The sequence below is a fragment of the Orycteropus afer genome, unplaced genomic scaffold, assembly GCF_000298275.1.
Source record: "Orycteropus afer afer isolate SDZICR_OR568_19922 unplaced genomic scaffold, OryAfe1.0 scaffold00031, whole genome shotgun sequence".
Taxonomy (NCBI): Eukaryota; Metazoa; Chordata; class Mammalia; order Tubulidentata; family Orycteropodidae; genus Orycteropus; species Orycteropus afer.
Window position 1 is genome coordinate 4,632,791 of NW_006921618.1, and position 22,490 is coordinate 4,655,280.

At 43.0% G+C, this 22,490-nt stretch overlaps 1 protein-coding gene across 1 annotated transcript in view; it reads left to right on the plus strand.

Annotated features, from left to right (window-relative positions):
- The first annotated feature begins 4,499 nt into the window (after positions 1-4,499).
- Positions 4,500-22,490, plus strand: part of OTUD3 (OTU deubiquitinase 3) — a 46,054-nt gene continuing 28,063 nt past the window's right edge. Inside the window, exons 1-3 of the mRNA XM_007935651.2 lie at positions 4,500-4,720; positions 17,701-17,849; positions 20,635-20,747. Of these exons, the coding sequence (XP_007933842.1) occupies positions 4,500-4,720; positions 17,701-17,849; positions 20,635-20,747 (483 nt within the window). The remainder of the gene's footprint in view (positions 4,721-17,700; positions 17,850-20,634; positions 20,748-22,490) is intronic.

Consider the following 22,490-nt stretch of genomic DNA (forward strand, 5'->3'; position numbering starts at 1 on the left):
TTCAAAGGGCAGTTTGACAAGACAAACTAAATTATAAGGAAATGTCTAAAGACCTAGAATTAGAAAACCAAAGGGAAGAACACATTCGGCATTTCTCAAGCTGAAAGAACTGAAGAAAAAAATTCAAGCCTCGAGTTGCAATATTGAAGGATTCTATAGGTAAAATATTGAATGATGCAGGAAGCATCAAAAGAAGATGGAAGGAATACACAGAGTAACTGTACAAAAAAGAATTGGCTGATGTTCAACTATTTCAGGAGGTGGCATACGATCAAGAACCAATGGTATTGAAGGAAGAAGTCCAAGTTGCCCTGAAGGAATAGGTGAAAAACAAGTCTCCAGGAATTGATAGAATACCCATTGAAATTTTTCAACAAATGGATGCTGCACTGGAGGCACTGGTCTATGCCAAGCAATTTGGAAGACAGCTATCTGGCCATCTGATTGGAAGAGATCCATATTTTACCCATGGAAAAGTGATCCAACAGAATGTGGAAATAAACAATATCATTAATACCACATGCAAGTAAAATTTTGCTGAAGATAATTCAAAAATGGTTGCAGCAATATATTGATAGGGAATTCCAGAAATGCAGCTGGATTCAAAAGAGGATGTAGAATGAGGGATATCATTGCCGATGTCAGATGGATCTTGGCTGAAAGAAAAGAATGTCAGAAAGATATATACCTGTGTTTTAATGACTATGCAAAGGCATTCAACTGTATGGATCATAACAAATTATGGATAACATTGCGAAGGATGGGAATCCCAGAACACTTAGTTGTGCTCATGAGGAACCTGTACGTGGACCAAGAGGCTGTCATTTAAACAGAACAAGGGGACACTGCATGGCTTACAATCAGGAAACGTGTGCATCAGGGTTGTGCCCTTTCACCATATTTATTCAATCTGTATGCTAAACAAATAATCCAAGAAACTGGATTACATGAAGAAGAACATGGTGTCAGGATTGGAGGAAGAATCATTAACAACCTGTGATATGCGAACAACACAACCTTGCTTGCTGAAAGTGAAGATGACTTGAAGCACTTACACCTCAACACAAAGAAAATGAAAATCCTCACAAATGGACCAACAAGGAGCATCATGATAAATGGAGAAAAGATTGAAGATATCAAAGATTTTATCTTACTTGGTGTGGTGGCTATGTTTGTGTGTTAACTTGGCTGGGCAGCTGGTGGAAGTTATTCCCCATGATGAGATTGGAGATCAACTCCATGGTGGGACCTACCACAAGCAGCTGAGTGGCTGCTTTAGGGATGTGGTCTGCTTCCCATATTTAAGAAATAGCTTTGAGAATGGTCTCTAGCTTATGGTACACTTGAACCCTGCATGTAGCTGTGTTGTTGTTCAGCAGCCTGCCATGCTTTGCTGACCATGGGACTTTCAATGGACTTAAATTAATGGCCAGCCATGTGGTTTGGTAATATTGGGACTGTGCCTTGTTATTTGTTTACCTTGGGTTTGTCAGTCTCAGCAGCCAGCAGCTGTCTAAGTGAAGAAAAGCCTCTAGCTTTAGTAGGCTGGGAGCAGGAGACACAGCTGAAGCCCAAGGTTGAGGGGCTTTCACCCAGCCCCTAGAGCCTGGCACTTTGAACTTGGACTTAAAGCCTCCAGATTGTAAAAATAAACTCCTGTTTCTTCAAGCCATCCCATTTGTGGTACACTCCTGTCAGAGTGGCACTAGGTAACCCAAACATTTGGTGTGGTAGTTAAGTTTGTATGTCAGCTTGGCTGGGCCTGGTTGAGTGGCTGGGCAGCTGGATGTAGTTATTCCCCATGGTGAGATTGGAAATTAACTCCATGGTGGAATCTAGTGGAGCAGCTGAGTAGCTACTTTAGGCAATGTGGGCTGCTTCCAGTATATAAGAAGCAACTTTGAGGAAGGTATCCAGCTTATGGCATGCTTGAATACTGTATGTAGTCTAGTCTTCATTCAGTAGCCTGCCATGTTCTGCTGATCTTGGGACTTTCAATGGACTTGAATTAATGGCCTGCCGTGTGGTTTGGTAACATCAGGATTGCCTTTTTACTTGTCAGCCTTGGGTTTGTCTGCCTCAGAAGCCAGCAGGTGACTGAGTGAAGAAAGCCTCCTGCATTAGTAAGCTGGGAGCCAGGAGCAGAGATGAAGCCCAAGGTCAAGGGGCTTTTCACCCAGTCCCTAGAGCCCAGCACTGTGAACTTGGACTTCTAACCTCCAAAACTGTAAAAGAATAAACTCCTGTTTGTTAAATCCATTCCAGTTGTGATATATTCCCGTCAGAATGGTACTAGGTAACCAAAACACTTGGATCCACAATCAACACCCAATGAAGCAAAAATGAAGACATCAGACAATGTGTTGCACTGGGCAGACCTGCTGCAAAAGACCTTTTTCAAGTGCTGGAGAGCAAAGATGTCTCTTTGAAGGCTAGGGTGTGCCTCTCCCACACCATGGTATTTTCAATCGTCTTATATGCATGTGAAAGCTGAACAGTGAATAAGAAAGACCAAAGAAGAGTTGATGGTTTTGATTGTGGTGTTGGGGAAGAATTCTGAAAATACCACAGACTACCAGAAGAACGAACAAATCTGTTTTGGAAGAAGTACAGCTGCAATGCTTCTTGGAAGTGAGAATGACCAGATTTCATCTCACCTACTTTGGTCATGTTGTCAAAAGGGACCATTCCCTGGAGAAGGGTATCATGCTTAGTAAAGTGGAGGGTCAGTGAAAAATGGGAAAATACTCAACAAGATGGATTGACATGGTGGCTGCAGCAATGGGCTCAAGTATCACAAGCATTGTAAGGATGGTGCAGGACCAGGCAGTTTTTCTTTCTGTTGTACATACATAGGGTTCCCATGAGTCATAATGAACCTGACTACACAACAACAACATTCCAAGGCTATAAATCTTTACAGAAGCAGACTGCCTCATCTTTCTTCTGCAGTGTGGCTGGTGGGTTCAAACTGCCAACGTTTTGGTAAGCAGTGAATGTGAGAGCTGGACAATAAATAAGGAACGTGAATAAGGAAGACCGAAGAAGAGTTGATGCTTTTGAGTTGTGGTATTGGAGAAAAATGCTAATAGCATCGTGGAAGACTCAAGAAGAGTTGATGCTTTTGAGTTGTGGTGTTGGAGAAGAATGCTGAGAGTACCATGGACTGCTAAAAGGATGAACAGATCTGTCCTGGAAGAAGTGCAGCTGGAATGCTCCTTGGAAGTGAGAAAGGTCAGACTTCGTCTCATCTATTTTGGTCATGTTGTCAGAAAGAACCATTCTCTGGAGAATGCTTGGTAAAGTGGAGGGTTGACGAAGAAGGGGAAGGCCCTCAATGAGATGGATTGACACAGTGGATACAATGATGGACTCAGGTATAGCAAGGATTGTTAGGCTGACACAGGACTGGGCAGTGTTTTGTTTTGCTGTGCATAGGGTCACTAGGAGTTGGAGGTGACTCGACAGCACCTTACAACAACAACAATGAATTCTTTAACCACTATGCCACCAGAGCTCCACTGGAGCATTTAAAAATCAAGTGATGCAGTGCAAATCTACTGCAAAACACCTCTTTAAAGCGTTCAAAAGCAAAGATGTCACTTTGGAGACTAAGGTGAACCTAACCCAAGCCATGGGATTTTCAATAGCCTCATATGCATGGGAAAGTTGGATAATGAATAAGGAAGACCAAAGAAGGATTGATGACTTTTAATTATGGTGTTGAACCGCCAGAAGAATGAGCAAATCTGTCTTGGAAGAAGTAACAGCCAGAATGCTAATAGAAGTGAGGATGGTGAGAGTTCATCTCATATACTTTGGTCATGTCATCAGAAGGGACCATTCCCTGGAGAAGGATATCACGCTTGGAAAAGTGGAGGGTCAGCAAAAAAGAGGAAGACCCTAAACGAGATGGACTGACACAGTGGTTGCAGCAACGGTCTCAAACATAACAAGACTGTGAGGATTGTGCAGGCTAGGGCAGTACTCAGTCTGTTGTACATGGGGTTGCTGTGAGCAGGAACTGACTTGATGGCACCTAACAAGAAGTAAGATAAGCCATGGGAAAGTGCCTATCCCAACTATAGGCTCACAAACCAGAGTCTGAAATATTTGTGTTTCCTTCCCTTCCTAAGTATTGCCACTGCTTTCTTCTACCATCATCCTCCATTACTCTCCTTGACTTTTTCCCCTTTTCTTCCTTCTGGTTTCACCAGCTCCTCACTTAAAGTACCACCCACCACTAGAGGGAACGGTAGAATTAACAAAGATATGTGCCCCTCTACCTCTCGGCTATCTCTCTATGGCGCCTGGCCCCCAGCCCCACGGGGATGGAGGGCGGTGGAGCTTACGTCACGTGACCCGGGCGCCGGCGCAGGCGCGGTGGCTGAGTCCCTGGGCTTTCTGTCCGCGGCCGTTCGCCTCTTTGGCACCTGAGGCGGCTGCTCGGAGGGTCCTCGGCTTTCCCTGCTGCGGCCGTGGGCCACGGGGCCACGGCCATGTCCCGAAAGCAGGCGGCCAGGAGCCGGCCGGGCAGCGGCAGCCGGAAAGTCGAGGCTGAGCGCAAGCGGGACGAGCGGGCGGCGCGCCGGGCCTTGGCCAAGGAGCGGCGGAACCGGCCCGAGTCCGGCGGCGGCGGCAGCTGCGAGGAGGAATTCGTCAGCTTCGCCAACCAGCTGCAGGCCCTGGGGCTGAAGCTGCGGGAGGTGCCGGGGGACGGGTGAGGCGGGCCCGGGAGCGCGGGAGGCGGCGCCGGGGGACGCGCCGGCATGGCGACCGTCGCCCGCACTCGTCAATCCATTCATTCAGGCGGCCCCGAGTGTCAGCCGAGAGCCAGCCGCGGTCCGAGTGCAGTGAGTGTAGCGGCGAGCGAGGTCTCTCACCCTGAAATGTTCACAGTAATCTCAAATTGTCATCACATTATGGCAGGTCCCGCAAGGAGGTGTTAACGTGGGTGCTGAGAGCGAATATCGGGGCAGGTTTACTTTAGTTTGATGGTCGAGTAGGTCTCCCTGAACGGTGACACTTAGGTTGAGAAATGAGGTGGAGCCAGTCATTCAAAGAGCAGGACATTGCGTCCAGCAGTTACAGTGACTATAAGAAAGCCTCATTTGGTATAATGCTTTGCCTCCTTAGGTCCTTAGTGTTGGGTATTGTCCCCTTTACATTTGGGAAATTAGGTCTGTGAGGGCCTGTTGTTTACGGAGCTGAAGGCAACTTCACGAATTCTTACTTACACGCTCTGTAAGCAAAGGTGCTTACCCAGGCTTGTTTTGGGCTTGGCCTTTTTTAGGAAGTTGGGATGGATAAATCAATGTTGGTGGTGAGGGAGAGGATGGAGGCAGGAGAACTCCAAGAACATAGACAGAAGATGGAAAAAGTGAGAGAAGAGGAGAGAACAGGTAGCATCCTCAAATGCAGGGGCAGGTAAAAGGGGCTTTGGTTGCCAGAATGTGTCACTCTGGAAGAAGCAGTATTAATGACAGCTGGCTGGTGTTTCTCCTCCCTTCATTTGAGTGCTCAGGTTGGGCAGAAGAAAGAATAGATGAAGTTACAGACCATACAGAATTGGCATTGTTATTAGGTGTGGAAAAGAGAGGTGTTTTCTTGATTTCACATTACTTTGGGGCTCATTAATCAAGACTGTGAACTGGCCCTATTTACCTTTCCCATAATTCATCTCCTATGTGTGCCCAGTGTTTCAGGCAAATTGAATTTCTCATTGTTCACAAAGGGTTAGCCATCTCTCCTGCCTTGGTGTTTTTGCTTAAGTTGCAATTAGAACTTGACTGCCTCTTATTCACTGCCACCTAGCACAGTGCCTGGTACATAGAAGGCATTCAGTACATTTTTGTTGAGTGAATGAGTGATAAAAATAGAGGGAGGCCAGCTGGCCACTTAGCAGGGCCTTTCAAGGGAACTTTTTTTTTTTTTTTAGTAGGGTTGTTACTGTTCAGGGCTTGTTTTGCCATGTCTTACTTTCAGTCTGCTACCTTGATTTAGTCAGGTGTGCACTCAAAGTTGGTTAACTGTTCAGGGCCAGTCTTACTTTAATCAAACTTAAAAGCACAGGGCACTGCTATATAAACCAAATACCAGTTGAATACACTGGACTTTGTTGTTGTTTTATTGCTGTTGAGTCGAACCCGACTCATAGCGACCCCTCCTTGGGTTTCCGAGGCAGTATCACTACGGAAGTAGATTGCCCAACCTTCCTTCTGAGGAGTGGCTGGTGAGTTTAGGGTGGTACTATTCTTGCAAATGATTATATTGCTTGTGTCCACTTTGCTGGGCATGGTATTCCCAACATCAGTGTGCTAAGGAAACTGAGCTTTGGTGGCATAGTGGAAAAGACATTTGGCTCCTAACCAGAAGCACAGCGGTTCAAACCCTCCACGTGCTTTGCGTTAAGAAGATGAGGCAGTCTACTTGGGTAAAGATTTACAGCCTTGGAAAGCCTGTGGGGGTCGCTATGCGTCAGAATTGACTCAATGGCAGTGATTTTTTTTTCTGGAAACTGAAGTACTCAACAGAAGGTTACTTATGGGCAAGAGCACAGGAAATTGTTGTCTTGAGGGCTTTCATAAAACATTGGGAAACAGAGGGACTGTCTCTAATCCCTTCCCTTCCTTGCCCCTCCCCAAGAGAGCATGCTGTTGTTGTTGTTATGTGCTGTTGAGTCGGGTTTCCGAGGCAGTATCACTATGGAAGTAGATTGCCCAACCTTCTTTCCGAGGAGTGGCTGGTGAATTTGAAGCTCCAGCCTTCTGGTTAGTAGTCAAGTACCTTAGGTACTACGCTACCAGTGCTCCCCAAGACAGCATATTTCAATTAATTTAGCAAACATTGTTAAGCAAGGTGCTGAGAATACATTGGCAAGATACTTAGGAATTTCACAGCCTAGTAAGGGAGAAACACATGTAACAGTGGGTCTTGAACATTTTGGCCTTGGGACCCCTTTACACTCTTAAAAATTACTGAGAACCCAAAGAGCTTCTGTGTATTTGTGTTAGGTATTCAGTACTTATTATATTGAAAATTAAAAGGGAGAACATTTTAAAACAAAAGACTACACAAACACACATCCTGTCAGAGTGACAATCTCATCATGTATTATGTAGCCTTGGGACAACTACACTTGTAAGAGATTGAGGGTGACAGAATAGATAACATCTTGGTTTGGATCTTGAAGGATTGATAGCAGAATGCCATGACGGGTAGTGTGTGAAAGGCACAGGAGCAGGTTTTTGGGAGATGTACATGTTGTTCACGATGGCGAGAGTATAGGATACACAGGGAGAAGTAGTGGGCAGGGAGGCTGCAGAGGCCAGCTCGACTGGAGTGCTCATGTCTCACTTCCGAGGGCTCTAGTCTTGGGACAGTTAGATAAAATGATAGTGTTTTGTTCTTTGAGTTCCCTGTTTACAGGCTTCATGAAGCTGACCCCCTTCTGTTCATAAATTCTTTATGTGGGTACCATGGCAGGGACTGTGGTTTAGCCCACTTTACAGTACTGTGGTCCTTTTGGATGAGGTGATGACAGGCTCTGCCCCTGTGCAGTGCATGGCGCTACCTGTATGTGTATATGATGGGTTGGTAGATGTCGACAGATTATTTTATCTATTATTACTTACTGAATGTTCTCTGAAAAGCAGTAAAATTATGGTAATATATAAAAAGAATAGTTGACAGTCTTTTCTCTCCCTCTTCCCATTTTTATCTGTTTACAATTTTGCATGGCCTGAAATAGCATTTTGTTAGGGCAAGTTCATTGTTAGCATTGTGGTACTTGTGACATACTGGAACCTGCAGAGACTTGGGAATGAATTAACTGGTACCCTTTAATGTAGCTTCTACATAAGGTGGGTCAGTTTAACGTAGATTAATTAAGGAGCTGTTTACGGAGTTGTATAATGCATCATGGGCCACCTTCACATTTGATGTGTTGTCTGTAGGGTGGACTGCTATAAATTCCATTCAATTTCAGAACAAAAAATAGTTTAACCTTCATGTTGTCCTTTAAAAACATGATTGAATACATTGTGAAAAGAATCTCTAATTGGACTAGGCAGTGTAATATTAGCCTCTCTCTGATTTAGTTGTATTTACTAAATATAGCCCTAAATTACATTACTAATTGGTAGTGTTCTAAATTAAAACATTAAAGAATCAATAATTTTAGCCATTTATCTTTGCCTCAAACAAATTGTTTTATTTGTATTACTATTATTACTATTTTCTTGATGTCATAGGATCTTAGGGATGGAAGGGCACTCAACAAATCATCTTATCTAATTATCCATTAAGGAGCCCTGGTGGTGCAGTGGTTAAGTGCTCAGCTGCTAACTGAAAGGTTGGCTGTTTGAACCCGTCAGCCACTCCATGGGAGAAAAGACCTGGTGATCTGCACCTGTAAAGGTTAACAGCCTAGGAAACTGTGTGGCAGTTCTACTCTGGCCTTAGGGTCATCATGACTCAGAATCAACGTGATGGCACCAAACAACAATTAACCATTCATGCGTGGATCACTTGAAAGCATCTCCAGCTCTTCTGCCCAGCTCAATGGTTCTTACTCCTTGTGGAATCACTTGGGAGAACTTTTGAAAAAATACGGTGCCTGGGCTTTCCTCCATATGAGGTACACCAGAATCTCAGGCAGTGGGGCCTGGTTATTGATGTATTTATTATTTAGAAGGTCCTCCAGGTGATTCTGTTCCACAGTCGGCTCTGAGCCTTGTTTTAGCTGAAGATACTGAGCTTCTCCATCGCCTCTTGCCACAGATGCAGTCAATGTGATTCCTATGTACTCCATCTGGTGAAGTCCACGTGTATAGCTGCCGTTTAGGTTGTTGAAAAAAGGTATTTGCCATGAATAAGTCATTGTTGTTGTTATGTGCCGTCGAGTCGGACCCAACTCATAGCGACCCCTCCTTGGGTTTCCAAGGCAGTATCACTATGGAAGTAGATTGCCCCATCTTCCTTGGTCTTGCAAAATTCTGTCAGGCGATCTCCAGTGTTATTTGTATCACCAAAGCCATATTTTCCAACTATCAGTGATTCTTCTTTTCCCACTTCTGCATTTGAATCACCAGTGATAATCAACAAATCTTTATTGCATGTTTGGTCAATTTCAGACTGCAGAAGTTGGTAAAAATCTTCAATTTCCTTGTCTTTGGCTTTGGTGTTGGTGCATAAATTCGAATAGTAACTGGTCTTCCTTGTTGGCATATGGATATTATCCTATCACTGACAGCATTGTACTTCAGGATAGATCTTGAAACATTGTTTGTGATGATGAATGCCATGCCATTCCTTTTCATTCCTGGCACAGTAGGTCATATGGTTGTCTGATTCAGAATGACCAAAACCAGTCTATTTCAGCTCACTAATGCCTAGGATATCAATTTTTATGTGTTCCATTTCATTTTTGACAACTTCCAATTTTCCTAGATTCATACTTCAAACATTCCATGTTCTGATCATTAATGGATGTGTGCAGCTGTTTCTTCTCATTTTGAATCATGCCACATCAGCAAATGGAGGTCCCCCAAACTTTATCCACATCATTAAGGTCAGCTCTACTCTGAGGAGGCAGCTCTTCTCCAGGTGTATCTTGAGTGCCCTCCGACTTGAGGGGCTTATCTTCTGGCACTGTATTGAACAGTGTTTCAAGGGTATTCATAAAGTTTTCCAGTAATGTATTGGACAGTGTTTCACTGCTATTCATAAGGTTTCCACTGGCCAATTCTTTGAGAAGTGAATGGCCCCTTCCTTCTTCTGAGTCTGTCTTAGTCTGGAAGCTCCACTAAAACCTGTCCACCATGGGTGACTCTGCTGGTATTTGAAACACCAGTGGCATAGCCTCAAGCCTCACAGCAACACATAAGCCACCACAGTATGACAAACTGACAGACAAGTTTGTCTCCTTTAGTTGTTCCAAACTGCTCCACTTGCTTCCTGGTGTCTCTTAGTTGTTCCAGACTGCTGCCAGCTCGCTGGCTCCTTGGAAGTAAGAATGGCCAGACTTCATCTGACCTAATTTGGTCATGTTGTCAGAAAGGACCATTCCCTGGAGAAGAATATCATGCTTGGTAGAGTGGAGGGTCAATGAAAAAGGGGAAGGCCCTCAACAAGATAGATTGGCACAGTGTCTGCAATGATGGGCTCAGGTATAGCAAGGATTGTGAGGCTGGCACGGGACCGGGCATTGTTTTGTTTTGTTGTACATAGGGTTGTTATGAGTCTGAGATGACTTGACGGCACCTAACGCCACCAACAGCAACAGGTGATTCTAATGTGCAGCCATGATTGAGAAAGACTAAAGCAAACCAAACCAAATTCACTGCCATCAAGTCTATTCTCACTCATAGCGACCCCTATTGGGTTTCCGAGGCTATAGATCTTTACAGCCTTAGAGCGCCCCATCTTCCTCCTGCAGAGCAGCTGGTGGGTTTGAACTGCTGACCTTCTGGTTAGCAGCCAAATGCCTTACCCACTATGCCACCAGAGCTCCTTTGAGAAAGACTAGGCTGTCTCAAAATTTAGCATGCCACAAAATCACCTAGGGAGCTAGTTAAAATTAGTTCCTGCACCCTACCCCCAGAGTTTCTGATTCAGTAGGTCTGAGATGGTACCTCAGAATTTTTAACAAGTTCCCCAGTGATGCTAATGTTGCTAGTCAGGGATCATTCTTTGAGAATCAGTGAGCTGGAGCAGTGTTATCTCATAGAAATACAATGTGAGACACACACAATTTAAAATTTTCCGGTAGCTATAGTAAAAAAAAGTAAAGGGAAACATAAGAACTAATTTTAATATATTTTATCTGTGCTTGACCCAAGCCGTATTTTCAGTCGCCTCATATGCATGTGAAAGCTAGACAGTGAATAAGGAAGGCCAAAGAAGAATTGATACATTTGAATGTGGTGTTGGTGAAGAATACTGAAAATACCATGGATTGCCAGAAAAACAAACAAATCTATGTTGGAAGAAGTGCAACCAGAATGCTCCTTAGAAGTGAGAATGGCCAGACTCCATCTCACCTATGTTGGTTATATTGTCAGAAGGTACTGTCCCTGGAGAAGGATATCATGGTTGGTAAAGTAGACAGTCAGTGAAAAGACCCTCAACGAGATTGACACAGTGGCAGTGATGATGGGCTCAGGCATGGCAAATATGGTAAGGACGTTGCAGGACCAGGAAGTATATTGTTTTGTTGTACATAGGGTTGCTGTGAGTTGTAGCTGACTTGATGGCACCTAACAACAACAATAACTAAAATATTATTTCAATATGTAATCAATAAATTATTAATGAAACATTTTATATTTATTATTTTTTTATTGTGGTACAAATAAAACAGTCACCAGTTCAGTTTTTACATGTATAATTTAATGACATTAATTACATTCTTCATGTTGTGCAGCCATTATCACTATCCTTTTCCAAATTATTCTACCACCATTAACATAAACTCAGTGCTCTTAAGCAGTAACACCCCCTTCTGCCCTCCTGCCACCCCTGGTGACTACCAGTAAGCTTTGGTTTCTGTGTTTCTTTTCTAGCAGTGAGATCATTTGGCAGTTAGTAACTCATTTACTTCACTCAGTATAATGGGTTTTAAGGTTCATCTAGCTTGTAGCATGTATCATTACTTCATTTATCTTTATGGCTGAGTAGTACTCCATTTTGTTTATCTACTCGTCTGTTTGGAGCTCTGGTAGCATAGGCCTAAGGCACCAGAAGGCTGGTGGTTCAAATCCACCAGTCACTCCTCGGAAGGAAGGTTGGGCAATCTACTTCCGTAGTGCTACTGCCTCGGGTCTGACTTGATGGCACATAACAACAACAATCACAACTCATCTGTTGGTAGACATTTTGATTGTTTCTACCTTTTGGCTATTGTGAATAGTGCTACAGTGGACATTGGTATACAGGCTTCTGCTTAATCCCTGGTTTATATTCTTTTGGGAGTATACCTAGGATTGGGATTCTTGAGTCATGTAACATTTATTTTTTATATTACTTTACAGTTATAGCACACCTCAGTTTGAACTAAACACATTTCAGGGGCTCAGTAGCCGTGTGTGGCTGGTGGCTACTGTATTGGACAGCACAGATGTAGACAATTACTGAAGATTGTTAGTGATAGAAATTTATAAAATTCTGAATCTTTCTGTTCTATCTCCATAGAAATAAGGTAATGTTTCCTTTTATTTGCCATAATATCTGTCTCTGTATGTTTTAGTCTTTGTTTTATTGTATAATTTCCATTTCATATGATAAATAGTTGGCGATAGTTGTCATGCTCCCCTGAGCCTTAATTGTTCATGTTAAAGCCACATCACCTCATCTGAACACATCTGTATTAAAATGCAGTAACCACTACAAGTGGACAATTAAGTATGTTTATGCAAGGCGGGTGTGCCCATGACCATGTGTAGGGATGACAGACAATGTTTCTACAAGTGTGTTTGTATGTTCTATAAGAATTTCCAGGTATGTAGTAGACCTGACAAGGGACAAGGTTGTAGTCACTTCTTGGCTATAGCCAGCTACCCAGAGGGAGTGAGTAGTTGGACCTGTGGGCTTGAGACCCTGGTTGCAGGGGACATCAAGCTCAGTTGGCATAACATACTACACAAAAAACATTGTTCTACATCCTACTTTGGTGAGTAGCAACTGGTATCTTAAAAGCTTGCAAGCAGCCATCTAGATGCAGCAATGGGTCTCTCCTCATCTAGAGCAAAAAAGAATGAAGAAAACCAAAGACGCACGGAAACAATTAGTCCAAGGGACTGATAACACCATGCAGTCTTCAGCCTATATGACTATGAGACCAGAAGAACTAGATGGTGTCCGGCTACCATTGTCAGCCACTCAGAGGGGGATCTATGTAGGAGATCCTGGATAGAGTGGGAGAAAAGTGTGGAACAAAACTCAAAATCATTTAAAAAAAAAAAAAAAAGGGACCAGGTTTGCTGGTGTGAATAGAGGCTGGTGGAACCCCTGAGACTATGGCCTCTAGCTGCCTTTCAGGCCTGGAATTGAACCCACTCCTGTGCCTTCCAGCCAAACAAAAGACAGGCATATGAGCTGAACATTGACGTTAGGTAGATACACTCACTGGAGAGAATCGTGGGCGAATAGAAGGGCTGTGTATGCATAGGGAGACAGCTCAGGGGGCAGGAGTGAATGGGAGGGAAAGACATGGGGAAGAGGTGGCTATGGGGAAGCAGTGAGAGAAGAGCTATTGCATTGTGGGAAATTGTAGTCAATATGAGACAAAGTACATATGAACTGCTGCTAGCAACTGACACCAACTGACACCAACTGTAAAAACGGCAAGGAGGCCACATGTTCTGACCTCCTCTAATCTCAGAAGAGGAAGACAGTAGTAACCCAAGGCCTATTACTGGAAGGCCAAACATGCTGCCTCCTTCCAGCCCTTTCACCAACCATTCCTCTCAAAGCACCCACCACCTCTCTCCTGGGTTCGATAATTCGCTGCAGTGGCCACACAGAACTCACAGATTACGGTTTATTAGGGAAGCATCAGGCTACAACTCAAGTTCAGAAAGAACGCTCAGTCTCTCTCCCAGCCCACCGTCCCTCAGCCAACAGTCTCTCAGTCTCTTTCCCAGCAGTGCTGGTCCCTCGGTGTCTCACTCAGCGATGCGTGTCTCTTACGTCTCTTTCCCAGCAACGCATGTCTCTTTCAGCAGCACGTCTTCCTCAACCAGCAGTCAGAGAGAGTTCTGCCTCCAGGAGACCTCCTTTTGAGCCCGGCAGGGTGGCCAAACTAGCCAATCATAGCATCAGAACTCTAAGCACCTGAGAGAGAGTGGGCACCTCCCAGAACACTGTTTTGTGCCACTCCCAACAGAAATACTCCAGGTGGACAACTTCAGCAATCAGGAGCTCCTCAGTTGCTCATAGAAAATCCCACCTTGGAGTTTACAAAGACTTATGGGTAGAAAAGCCACACTAAATAATTTACTACACCACAACTGCTGTATGTAAGATAAATTTGCTTTGTAAACTTTCACCCAAATCACAATTAAAAAAAGAAAATGCAGTAACCAGAGTGGTATCCAGTGTGCTAGCTGTGATCTGACCTCACAGAATAAAACAAAACCTATCCCTACCTCCTTTCTGCATATTTACCACTATTAATTGCAGCCCATTAATATTTTTGATGTCTATATTGCCTCATAGTAAGTTAGTTGAGCACCAAAAGTTTTTTTTTTTTTAAATATGTGCTGCTTGTGCAATAGTTTTGTTTTTAAGCTCAAATGAAGATCTTACTTATATCCATCTAGCTCATTGGTTCCCAAGTGGACACCATTTTGCTCCCCAGGGGACATTTGACAATGTCTGGAGATAGTTTTGGTTGTCATAACTCAGATAGGGTATGCTACTGGCATATAGTGGGATACTTCTAAACATCCTACAATGCACAGGACATCCACCTACACCAAAGAATTATCCCAAATTGTCGGTAATGTGGAAGTTGAGAAACCCTGTTGTAGTGTAGTTGGTGATAGTGTGGCTTCAGGAGACGTAAGGCTTGGATCTTCTAGAGACCCTTTAGGCACTGGTTGCTCTGTTCTTCCAGGTACCAGGAGCACCCTTGTTGAGCGCCCTAATGGAACCCAAGTAGGCTGCATTGTTTTTTTTTCATATTTCTCGAAGGAAGATGGGGCAATCTGCTCCCGTAATGATACTGCCTTGGAAACCCAAGGAGGGGTCACTATGAGTCAGGTCCAAGTCGACGGTACATAACAACAACAACTATCTGGTAAACCTATCAGAAAGGAAGTGATTTTAGTCTGTTGACTTATTTCTAGTGAACTCAAAGTTTACTAAATGTCAAAGAGCATATTAAAATGAATTTAACAATTACTCCTAATTCACTACTAGGATAACTACTGTATGAGTCGGGGCCGACTCGACGGCAAACAACAACAACAAAGCCGGATTGCCTGGATTTGAATCCTGGGTCTATCAACTACTAGTTTTGTGACCTTGGGTGGGTTACTCTAAGGTTAGCCTTAGAATTCTCTCTGTAGGAACATGCATAATAATAGTACCTATCACAGAAATATGAGTACTAAACATTTAATTGTGGGCTCTGGTAGCATAGTGGCTAAGGCACTTGACTGCTAACCAGAAGGCTGGCGGTTCAAACCCACCAGCCACTCCTTGGAAGGAAGGTTGGGCATTCCTACTTCCATAGTGATACTGCCTCGGAAACCCAAGGAGGGGTCGCTATGAGTCGACTGGATGGCAAATAACAACAACAACAAACATTTAATATATGTAAAGTGCTTGAAAAATTCCTGGGTGGGGCAGTTTGTGCTCAGTTACTAACAGAAAGATTGGGTTGAAACCACCCAACAGTGCCTTGAAAGAAGGGCCTGGCAGTCTGCTTCTGCAAATAATACAGCCTGGAAAACTCTGTGGAACAGTTCTGCTTTGTAAAACCTGAGGTCTCTGTAAGTCAGAATATACTCTATGGCAACAGATTTAAAGTGCTTGGAACAGTTCATGGTATATTGTAAGAACCATTGAAGTGTTTCAGTATTTTTTCTGTGCATACATTTGTATTTATTTTCTGTCTGTGCATGCATACAGCGTACAGATGAAGTGGTTGAGTTTGTGCGTACAATTTTGTACCTACTTTTTATGCTTGTGTGGGGAATGTTTGCCTGTGTTATTAAATGTTCTTAAAAAGTGTATTACCCTCTGTAGAATACCATGAATTATGAATTTTAAATGTAAAGTAACTAAATACAAAATTTTGTGCTAAATCATAGCACATCCTCTTAAACTAGATTCAAGAATAGACTACTGGTGGCAAATAGGGAAGGTTTAAGAAAAATTTTGAGAGAAAAGCTTAAAATTGAGAATGTTTTATCTGTTAGTTTTCTCTCCCCTGTGGTTGAAAAGATTGTTATTGTTAGATTTTAGCATTACATCTTAGTTAAGCTTATAGAACTGGGTTCTTCCAGTCATTGCTAGAATTCTGCCCCAGATTGATGCAAAGCTTCTTGGTTTCTAATTTATAGAATCTGTCATTAAATTCTTCTTCTCCCTGCACAACAAACCAAAAAATGTAGAAATCTCCATACATTTGAAGAAATTTCTGCTCTCTATAATTATCTGTTGAAAACACATTTTTTTAATTGAAAAAACAAAACCCCTCTTTCCTACACGTTTAGTTCTGAACAGACACCCATTGCCGTTGAGTCAATTCCGACTCATAGTGACCCTGTGGAACAGAATAGTTCTGCCCCACAGGGTTTTCAAGGCTGACTGCCTCGTCTTTCTCCCTCAGGGCAGCTGGTTGTTTCGAATCACTGACCTTTTTTAGTTAGCAGCCAAGCACTTAACCACTGTGCCACAAGGGTTCCTTTGTGTGTCTGAAGTCTCTCTCAAAATGATAGGTTTATATTTTGGAAGTAGATTGTCATAGGGGTTCTCTTGAAGAGTAAACAGTTTGTGTGAAACTGAACAACTGTTTGGCTTCAGAATGGCTTATTTCCTCAGTTTCAAGGATACCAGATTGTGTTCATCTTGTTTCAGTTTCTGGATTTGTGATATAGTTTGGAATTTTACAGATCTTTTAGGGATCTGAAAGTAAGGATAACTCTTAAAGTTAATTGCTAGCATTTTAATTTTAGGGTAAAAAAACCCAAAATGATATTTAAGTTTTCACTTGACAGAAATAACAACACCATTTCTGTTGCTCGTTGGGTGGGTGAGTTACCCAGGCAGAGTAACTGGTGTGTTACTGTGCAGTACAACTGTTTGTGTCCAAGTCATCTCCTTTTCATGATTTTCTTCACTATTATGAAACCAAAAAACCAAACTCACTGCCATTGAGTCATTTCCAACTCGTGGTGACCCCCATTGGGTTTCCGAGGCAGTAAATGTTTACAGAAGTAGATTGCCCATCGTCCTTCTACGTACGGAGCAGCTGGTGGGTTTGAACCTCTGACCTGGGTAGCAGTTAAGTGCCTTATATACTATGCCACCAGAGCTCCTTATTAGGACTCAAATAAAAACCAAATCAAACCCACTGCCATCAATTTGATTCCAACTCATAGTGACTCCCATTGGGTTTCCGAGGCAATAAATCTTTACTGAAGTAGATTGCCGTAGGGAGTTGAATTCAATTGCTTGTATTAGGAAGTTGAGAAATTGCTGTCTTCTGGGTATTCTTTGTTCAAAGAATGATTAGTTGGCTGGGCAATTGTAGTGAAACTTATTTCAGAAAAGAGGCAGTAGTTTGGTTTATCATTTTAATAGGGGATCTGGGAATCATGTCCCTTGGGTGTGGAATGGCTTGTAAGGACTAGACTCCTGTCTTCAGATGGTTATTGTATCACCAGTTCCACTCATAACTGAAGCAAGGAGGCCCAGGAGGTTGAATGACTTCCCTGCAGGGCAGCCAGCTGGTAAGTGGGGAATACAATCCTTGTTTGTTGCCTCTCAGGAAGGTAATGGGGTTGAATATCTGCCTGCTTGCTCTCCCTGTAGGGTCTGAGAAGAATCCTGGACTGTCAGAGTTGAGGCTTTCTTTTTTCCTTTCTGTGTATGAGGGAATTCTGTGGATGGCCTAGCATGAAGCATCATTGTTTTAGATGAACCGAGTTCATTTTTGAAAGATCTTGACTGACACCTTTGTTTTGACAGCAATTGCCTGTTCAGAGCCCTTGGTGACCAGTTGGAAGGACACTCGCGAAATCACCTCAGGCACCGACAGGAGACGGTAGACTACATGATCAAGCAGCGGGGTGATTTTGAGCCCTTTGTAGAGGATGACATTCCTTTTGAGAAACATGGTAAGTTCACTGTGGGACACTGGATCCTCCAGTATTAATGCATTGGGTAATCAAATCCAGTAGCATCCCCCACAATCCCAGCTAGGGATTTGGTTACCTAAACTATGGCATCCATTTGTTCAATAAATACTTATTTGCCTACTTTGTTATGGGCAGCATGCTAGGTAGTTGGGTTAGCTGTATATGCCCTTCATAAAAGTGATGTTAATTGACCTGAAGAGCTGTTCATGAACTTTGATTGAGTGGGGGGAAAGCAGGCTCTCCAAATGTCCCAAAAGTTTTGCAGACTGTTGTATTACTCCATCATCGCTAACACCTACTCCTCCTCCTTCCCTTAGTACTTTGCTGGCCATCTTAGGCTTCCTTATTTTGTTGTAACATCTCACCGAACTCACACACTGCCAAGGAAATGGCTCATGTGGTGGTAGAGGCAGGGAAACTGACAAGTCTCACATCCATGGGTCAGGTGTAGATCTGGAGGATTCTCCTCCCTCATGTGGGTGCAGGGGCTGGCAAACCCAAATTGACAGGTCAGACAGCTGGCTGCTGTCTCAAGTTCAGGGATGAGATGATGACGCTTCAAAGCAGGAAGGAGCAAGAGAGAGTGACTGTGCCAGCACATTCATATATAGACCCTCGAGGAAACTAAGGGTGGCGACTTGAGTCTCACCCTCCAGCAAAGCGGGACTCATGACCAACAGGCATAGAGGCTAGGATTTACAGTAAGTCACAGGATGGAGGACTAGCAGTTGTTGTTGTTATGTGCCGTCGAGTCAGACCCAACTCATAGTGACCCCTCCTTGCGTTTCTGAGGCAGTATTACTACGGAAGTAGATTGCCCAACCTTCCTTCCGAGGCATGGTTGGTGGATTTGAACTGCCAGCCTTCTGGTTACTAGTCAAGTGCCTTTGGCACTATGCCACCAGAGCTCCTGGAGGACTGGCTAGAAAGGGCCATATTAAGCAATTCACTGCACTGCAATGGCTTACTTAACTACCGAGGACCTGGTTACCCTTGAATCTAGCTGTATCTTCTATGATTATTCCATTCATCTAGACTGACTTCAGAAAATCTACAACATGTTTCCCAAACTATGTTTTTAGATGCTGTCGAGTCAGTTCTGACTCATAGCAACCCTCTGTACAACAAAATGAAACACTGCCTCATCCTGCACCATCCCCACTTTTGGCACCGTTGTTGCACATGTTGTCAATCCCCCAAATGATACAAATAACCAATTCAGAAACATGGCTGTTCTTGATGCCTCCCTCACAGTTCCTCCTCATAATCAGTCAGTCATTGAGTCTTACCCCATCTACCTCAGTATTCACTGCTTCTTCTTGTGGGCCGTTGTGTCAGTTCTGACTCACAGTGACACTATAGGGCAGAGTAGAACTGCCCCATAGGGTGTCCTAGGCTATAATCTTTACAGGAGCAGATCTCCAGGTCTTTTCTGTTGCAGAATCACAGCTGGTTGGAATCACCGACCTTTTGGTTAGCAGCTGAGTGCATAATCATTGTGCCACCAGGGCTTTTTGCTACTGCCTCATAAAATCAGGTCTCCATGGATATCATGGATATGTGTGATGCCATGTGATTAGTCTCAATGCCTCCAGTCTTGATGCCTTTAGTGTGCTTTCCACATTGCACATTGATCTTCTACACGCACATCTAATCATGTCTTCCCCTCTCTGTAAAGCCTGATGTTTGCGCCCATTGACCTCAGGATAAAGGTCAAGCTCTTTAGAGCTTTGTGATCGATGGTTTTTAAAATTTCTCTAGCTCTTGGCAGTCTGCCCCCACCCCCCCAATCCCCAGCACAGCTCCCATCTCAGCATTCTAAGTTCCTGTCATACTGTATAGTCTGCAAATACATCTCTTGCATCTGCTTGGAATTTCACTCATTCTTCCTCTAATTCCTACTGGCCCTTTGAGCTTTAGCTTAAGTGTCTGAGGAAATTTCTGTGATACTCCTCACTTCCACATTGCTAAACTGGCTTACGGAGCTCTGATAGTGTAGTGCCTAATGCACTTGACTGCTAACCAGAAGGCTGGTGGTTCAAACCCACCAGCCACTCCTTGGAAGGAAGATGGGGCAATCTACTTCCATAGTGATACTGCCTTGGAAACCCAAGGAGGGGTCTCTATGAGTCGGGTCCAACTTGACGGCACATAACAACAACAACAACAAACTGGCTTAAGTTCTCCTTTGGTGTGCTTGCATCACACCTAGTACCTTCCTTGCATAGCACCTATGCATCAGTAGTACTTGTCATTGTGTTTGCCCCCAACTGGTTGTAAACTACTTAAGGGCAAGCTGTGTGACAGGCAGTACAAAGAGTGGCCGGGACCCAGGGTCTTGAAGTCAGGCTGCTCTACTGTGAGATCTCAGCTCTACTGTGTACTGGCTGTGTGATGTGATCTTGGGCATGATTATGAATTATTCTGTGCCTCAGTTTCCTCATCTGTGAAATGGGGTGCATCATATAATAAGCATTCATTAATGCTACCTATTATGATCACTGTGTTTATTATTACATTCCCAGTGTCTGGTACGGACCCAGGCATAGAGGAAGCAGTTAGTACATGTTTATTAAAGGAGTAACTGAGTCTTTCTGAGTAGCGGTCTGCACTGTGTTCAGCTAACTCAATTCCTGGACTCTGACAGAGCTCAGATACAAGTTCTTCTCTTTATTTGAAACTAAATAATCATCAAAGCATGTTTACAATTGGATTTTTCCAATATAAAGACTTCATTTCTCTTTTCTCTCCTATTTCCATGCAGTGGCCAGTTTAGCAAAGCCTGGTACTTTTGCTGGCAACGATGCAATTGTAGCCTTTGCAAGAAACCATCAATTGAATGTGGTGATTCATCAACTTAATGCCCCTTTGTGGCAGGTAGGTCACCTTTCAAAAATTCATCTCAAGCTCTTATTTATGAATTAACTTTCTGTGTTGTCTAATATGATGGGGCCTGTCCTGTGATACTGAGCCATATAGACTGTGACCTAACCAAAGACAGGAATCTGGGTATCTTAAAATGAGACCTTGTGCTTTGTACAAGTGGAATCTGGAGTATAATCCAGAGACCTTTTAAAATGTCAGGATTATTACTCAAGCTCAATTAACTGGGTGATTTGGGGCAGAAAACCTAATATAATATGGAAATATCTGTAAAAATATCTACGTGAGAATTTAAAGAGTTGGTGCATACAAATTCTAGTTCTGAGGAATGCCCATTCCCATGTGTATATTAGTATTTTTTTTTAGGTGGAGGGAAACAAACAGATAAAATTCATTATTACAGCCATTGCTAAAAAGTATGTTTGAAACAACAAAAAATTCATTTCATGACCTGGATGTCAAGCTCTATTTATGCTCTGCTAATGTGTTTGTAATGGTTTCAGTGGTTTTCCTACAGCAAATAAGATTTTATAACAAATGCTAAGCTTGCATTGTGGGATAACAGAAAACATTGTTACATTATTAAGTTTTCCTTTTTTCTCTTGTGAAATAGCTGCTCATTCAATGCTATCTACTTTTACCTTTGGTATCTTCATTTAACCTAATCAACCAGGCAATCCATCAAATCAAACATTCTGGGGTATGGAATCGCAAAACCAAAAAAAACCAAACTCACTATCATCAAGTTGATTCCAACTCATAGTGACCCTATAGGACAGGGTAGAACTGCCCCATAGGGTTTGCAAGGCTGTAAATCTTTACAGGAGCAGACTCCTTCATTTTTCTCCCACGGAGCGGCTGTTTGGTTTGAACTGCTGACCTTTTGGTTAGCTGAATGCTTTAACTACTGTGCCATGGAAGCTCAAAAGTTGAGGTATAGGTGTATATAGGCTACCACCCCCTTGCTATCTCCTTGAATTCAGGAAGCCCTTCTCACTTTGTAGTTCAGGCCCTGAAGACTGGGCATGTGATTTCTAGCAATCCCCCATCCCTCTACTCCATTTTTAACTTTAAAAAAAAAATTTTAATGTGAAAATTAAGAAAAGCCCATATACGCAAATAAAAATTGTCCAGAGCTGCACATACAACCCAGAGATTATCCCTGTTAACATTTTAATGTATATCTCTGCCACACACCCAACCAAACCAAAACCAAACCTGCTGCTATCGAGTTGTTTCTGATTCATGGAGACCCTGTATGTTACAGAAGAGAGCTGAACTCCGTAGGGTTTTCTTGGCTGTAGTTTTTACAGAAGCCAGGGCTTTCTTCTGTGAAGCTACTGAGTGGGTTCAAACTGGCAATCTTTTGGTTAGCAGATAAACACAAACCTTTTGCTCCACCCTGTGACACCACACACACACACACATAAACACACACATATGTACACACACAAACTCAACATAAAGACATTTATACATAACTGGAAAGATACATCGCAGAATATTTTTATGTATGTAAACACATCCATACACATCCATTTTTATACACACAGTGTTCTTCTATGCTAGTATCATCATAAACATCACAGTGTCCCTGTTTTTCTCATTTATTGGTCATTCGTTGGTAAATTGCTTATTCTAGCCTTTGTCCATTAAAAAAAAAAGTCAAGTTTATTGAGGGTATAGTTTATCCCAAGAAGGCAAAATTCACGCTTAGGTTTTTAGTTCTATATGTTT